The 5,739-nt window shown below is 47.4% G+C and overlaps 1 protein-coding gene across 1 annotated transcript; it reads left to right on the forward strand.

Annotated features, from left to right (window-relative positions):
* Positions 1 to 3,980: 3,980 nt before the first annotated feature.
* Positions 3,981 to 5,462, forward strand: Rbmxl2 (Rbmx like 2). Its single transcript, NM_001402566.1, has one exon. It carries the CDS (start codon positions 4,046 to 4,048, stop codon positions 5,204 to 5,206), a length of 1,161 nt encoding a protein of 386 aa, NP_001389495.1. The 5' UTR covers positions 3,981 to 4,045; the 3' UTR covers positions 5,207 to 5,462.
* The last annotated feature ends 277 nt before the right edge of the window (positions 5,463 to 5,739 follow it).

The following is a 5,739-nucleotide window of genomic DNA, read 5'->3' on the forward strand; positions in this document are numbered from 1 at the left end:
TGTAATCACCAATAACTCCAGCTTCAGGGACACACACACACACACACACACACACACACACACACACACACACACAAGGAATAAAAATTTAGTTTTTTAATTCCTTTAAAAATATAGCTTTCTCTTACTAAACACTGCCTGCTACTCCTGAGATAGGACTCAATAAAGCCATTAAAGCATAAATATATATATATTTTGAAGAGCCTGTTTCTAATCTCTATGAAAGTATTGCTCCTAAAGGAGCATTTCTGTGCATTGTTGTAACTGTGGGATCCAAGAATGTTCCTTGCTTGAAGAAATGCAATTTAGAAGTCCTCATTGCTGTAATGTCTTCTATTCTAGTTCTTTATTAGCACTCTTAGTATTTGCATCTATTATGGGGTAAGTAAAGCTCTGTTCACTCTTTCTGTCAAGACAAGTTGGTAGAGGTCAGGAATATAGTTGAGTGGTAGAGGGCTTTCTGAGTATGCTCAAGGCTCTAGATTCAACCTTAAACACGAGGAAAATAAGTAAAATAACGGGGGAAACCACTTCTGATCCAAATCAGTGCTATCTACCAGCTCTGTTCTGCAACAGGGAATGGCATATAGCCATGGGCAATCTGTCTCTTCTACTCCCAGAACTGTCTTTAACAGTAGTTTGTATCTCGCCAATACAAATGATATAGTGTTCTCCATTTTTTTGGCATTACTGTAATTGTGACAGGGCAAGACAAACATGAGACCCTTTCAGGTTTAACTACAATTTGATCTCCCTGAGGGAGAATCCAGTGGAAAATTACCAAACTCTATTCCAGGAACCTGAATTCATGATGCTCCAGCTAATTTATCTTAGCTTCTGTTAAACTGCCTGTTTGCACAAATCTCCCCCAGGAACAAAGAGTGAGATACCACAATGCAGTTTTTGTCTTTAAAAAGCCTTTGCTCTAAATGCTCAAGACTACACTTAGGTCCTAAATAACCTGAGTGTATTCCTGGACACTTGGAATAAAGACTTCCAATTGGCCATAAACTGTGTCTATGTGGTCATCTCTAGTAGGCTTCCTATAACATAATCCTCAACTCATTTGGGTCAATTCAAAAACTGGATGGACAACTACACAGTTTTATCCACTGGCAAATTCCAGCCACCCTCTGAAGCTACAAATAGTTTTGCCTTTTTTATTTTCCTTCTTTGGAATAAGGTTGTCCAGACCACTTTCAGATGCCCAGGGACACACAATTCTGCAGCCTCTACCTCCCAAGTAGAGACCACAGGTCTGTACAACTATACCTTATTCCCAAATTAGTTCCTCTTATGAACAGCAACATGTTCTGTTTTAGTGCTGAAGTTTTCCAAAATTCCCATAGAGATATTCATATAGGTGTCCCCTTAAAGGCCAGGTTTTTATTATCCCTCTCCTTAACCATATACCTAGGCTACTGACTAGCTAGAGTGTCATGATGTCAGTAACAACCCACACATAAGAGCTGTAACCATTGTTAAAATTCTTCCATAACTGCTAGGAAAACAGCATTTTACTTAGACTCCCTGTCTTAGGGTTTTATTGTTGTGATGAAACACCATGGTCACAACTGTTATAAAGGAAAGCATTTAATTGGGGGCTAGCTAGCAGTTCAAGAGTTTAGTCCACTGTCAGCATTATGGGAAGCACAGTAGCAGATAGGCAGAGATGCTGCAGTTTTACACCTGAAGGGGCAGGCAGCAGGAAGAGAGAGTGTGAGTCACTGGGTCTGGCTGGAGCTTCAAAATTTCCAAGCCCACTCTCAGAAACACACTTCAACAAGTTCGTACCTCCCAATATTGCCACTCCCTATGAATCTATGGGGGCCATTTTCATTCAAACCTCCACACAAGCACCCAGAGCTCTTTTTCCTCTTTTTAAGTACAGTGGTGGTTTTCCAAGCAGGAAAAACACTAGCCTTAGAACTCCTAAACATAACTATATAACTCTTTATTGGTCAGTTGAGTTCTGTGTCTAAGACACTATCAATACAATATAAATCTAGTATAATTTCACAATATTCCAAAATTATTTCTAAGGGAAAAGAGTTTACTTCTTGGTAAGCCTACTAAACAAGTATTCTTTCAGGTCCATATTTCTACTGCAACACATTAATGATATATGTATGTGTATATCCCTGGTCCCTTCTTCCTCCTCAGGAGCACAAGAGTTCTCAGATTCTTATCACTGGGTTAGTTATCTAGGTCCCCACCAGCATTTACATGATTTACTTACACAGCATTTACTGTGAAAAGACACTATAACAAAGGTAACTTATAGAAGAAAGCATTTAACTGGGATTTGATTACAGCTTCCAAAGTTTAGTTCATTATCATAATGTTGAAGAGTGCAGGCAGACAGGCATGGCACTGGAGTAGTGACAGCTACATTCTGATCCTTCGCCAAAGGGTGAGGGAGGTAGGAGAAGAAGGAGGAGGAGGTGGACAAAGAGAGAAAGACACTGGGACTGGCTTGAGTTTTCAAAACCTTAAAGTCCACACCCAGTGACACAACTGCTCCAACAAGGCCACTCCTTCTAATCCTTCTCAAACAGTATCCATCCCCGGGTGAGTAAGCATTCAAATATCATTCTATAGGGCCATTCTCATTCTCATTCAAACCATCACATCATCTTTAGGCATCAAGTATCCTCTAGAAATAACAAAAGGCATTCTTTCCCTGAAATGCTAAGGGCTTTAGAAGCCCTTTACCAAGAAGCCTAGGCAAAGACTATGTTTGTGTCTTTTGCCAGAGATGTGGCAGCTTGTATGGAGATGTTAACAATGCAAATGGAATTAGATGGAATCCAAATATATTTTGGGGTCAGGTTTCCTAAATGATTGGGTTGGGAAAGAGGCACTCTCCAGAGTGATGAATGTTCCAATGTTCACCAAAAAGAGGGGGAAAGGATGTGAAAGAACTATTTAAGAAATATTAACAATATCTGACTAGCCACATAGACGAACCACAAAAATATGCTGGGTGAATCAGCAAAATCACAAGAGTTCATTATGATTATCAAAGTAAATTTATATTAAGCTGAAGGACAGGCAAACTCCATTTGTGGTAGATGAGAAAACAGTGACCTCAATTGTGAGGAAGGAAGGCACTATTCTGATGAAAATATAGTGGGAGAGTTCCAGCCAGGGGAATGTTAGGCATCTTGATGTGTGTGGGTCATGGTTACATGGATACACACACATCCAAGATTTAGCATCAAATTAAAGACATTTATAAACTTAGAGAACATAGAATAAGAAACTTCTTCCACAGCTGAGGAAAAATATGACACATCAATCTGTAAGAGTAGTGAGAAAATGGAGGAAAAATAGATGAGATAATCATGGTTACTATTAAACCTTACAAACTGGCCAGAAGAAATGTGAAAACCATTTTCGTATACATGAGAGACCAAACAGAAAAAGGTCAAAAAATAAAAATAAAAATAAAAGGAATGAATCCATAAGACTCTCACTGTTGTTTCACCTTCTCCTTCCCTTGGCGGGAGCGAGGGGGATAAACCCTTGCATCTCATTACTAAGCTTTATACAAACTCAGTTCTAAATCTTTTAAACGACTACTAATTTCATTTTCCAGAGGGTGGGTTGTTTGTTTGTTTGTTTGTTTGTTTTAAAAATCGTTTGGGTAACTAGGTTTGGAATGTCTTGGAATTCTTTTCATTAAGAGCAATGGAACTTTATTTCTCCTTCCCCTAACGGCTTTTTAACTCAGCGGCGCTTCTGGGACCGGCCCCACACCTGAAGCCAGGGCCAGCTGAGTGAGGCTGAGGAGACCACCGAAGTCACAAAACCAGTTTCCGCCTCCCCGAGACACCCGCTTGAGGTGCGGACCTGCCGACCAATCACAGCCAGGAGTTGCCCGTGGCTCAGGGGCCGCCCGGCCCTGCCTTCCGCCCTCCCGCCTGCGCACAGCGCCCCCGACCGGTAGGAGGCGGTCTCAACCAGCAGGGGAGTTCAGCGTCGCGCCGTCTCTCAGCTCTCCGCCACCACAGTCCTCGCTGCTGCCGTCGCTGCTGCCAACATGGTTGAAGCTGATCGTCCAGGGAAGCTCTTCATCGGGGGTCTCAACCTCGAAACCGACGAGAAGGGCCTCGAAACCGCTTTCGGCAAGTATGGCCGCATCATCGAGGTGCTCCTGATGAAGGACCGGGAAACCTCCAAGTCCAGAGGCTTCGCCTTCGTCACCTTCGAGAACCCCGCGGACGCCAAGGCCGCCGCCCGAGACATGAACGGCAAGTCCCTGGATGGTAAGGCCATCAAGGTGGCCCAGGCCACCAAGCCGGTGTTCGAGAGCGGCCGGCGCGGGCCCCCGCCTCCCCGCAGCCGAGGCCGCCCGAGGGGCCTGCGCGGGACCCGCGGCGGCGGCCCGAGGCGCCCTCCCTCCCGGGGTGGGTCGGCCGACGAAGGCGGCTACTCGGGGGATTTCGACCTGCGACCTTCGCGGGCCCCTATGCCACTGAAGCGCGGACCACCGCCGCGCCGGGCCGGGCCTCCGCCCAAGAGAGCAGCGCCGTCGGGCCCGGCGCGCAGCGGCGCGGGAATTCGCGGGCGAGCGGCGGGTTCCCGGGGACGAGACGGCTACGGGGGCCCGCCGCGCCGTGAGCTGCCGCCGCCGCGCCGAGACCCGTACCTGGGCCCGCGCGACGAGGGCTACTCGCCCCGTGAGAGCTACTCGAGCCGCGACTACCCGAGCGCCCGGGACCCACGCGACTTTGCACCCTCGCCCCGCGACTACACCTACCGCGACTATGGCCACTCGAGCGCGCGAGATGAATGCCCTTCCAGGGGCTACTGCGAGCGCGACGGCTACGGGGGCCGCGAGCGCGACTACTCCGAGCATCCTAGCGGAGCCTCCTACCGCGACCCGTTCGACAGCTACGGGGACCCGCGTGGCGCCGGCCCTGCCCGAGGTCCGCCGCCATCTTATGGTGGGGGCCGCTACGACGAGTACCGCGGCTGCTCTCCCGACGGCTACGGCGGCCGCGACAGCTACCGCAGCGAGCGCTACTCGAGTGGCCGCGAGCGCGTGGGTAGGCCGGAGCGCGGGCTGCCGCCGTCTGTAGAACGAAGCTGCCCAACACCGCGCGATTCTTACAGCCGCTCCGGCCGGCGGGCGCCCCCAAGGGGCGGAGGCCGCGTGGGAAGCCGCCTGGAGCGAGGGGGAGGCCGGAGCAGGTACTGAGACCGCTGGCCGCTAGCCTCAGGACTGGCATCCGAGAAGTCAAGAAAAGAAGAATCAGTTTCCTGGTAACTCATCCAAGGACTAGTCCTAAGAAGAGTTGTTTTTCTTATTTTTACCGTTTTAAGATTTTTTTCCCCCTTGTTAACTTTCTCTGCATTTTTATGCATTTGAGAGGCAAAAAAAAAGTTAAAACTCGTTTAATTTCATTTTGGAATTGTTAAACGTTTCAACAAGCTCGTGTTAAAAGTATGACTTGAACCTGCGTAGTAGTCTTCCTTATCGTTCAAAGTAGTTCCTTTCCAAATTTGCCTGATAAATGAGGCAAACGGTTCTAAGGTCTTTGCACAGAAATCTTGCCCACCTAAAGCAGAAAAAGGATTGTGCCCCTTCAGACCAAACTGGGGATTGGGGAGAAAAAGTTGGGGGGAATTGGTGTTTGCTACTCGATTTCAAAGTGTCTTTCAAAACTGAATCTGTTTCCAGTACTAAAAACCAGCCAAAGAGCAACCAAACCCACTTAGACCAGATGCTGT

The sequence above is a fragment of the Rattus norvegicus genome, chromosome 1, assembly GCF_021556685.1.
Source record: "Rattus norvegicus strain SHRSP/BbbUtx chromosome 1, alternate assembly SHRSP_T2T, whole genome shotgun sequence".
Classification (NCBI taxonomy): domain Eukaryota; kingdom Metazoa; phylum Chordata; class Mammalia; order Rodentia; family Muridae; genus Rattus; species Rattus norvegicus.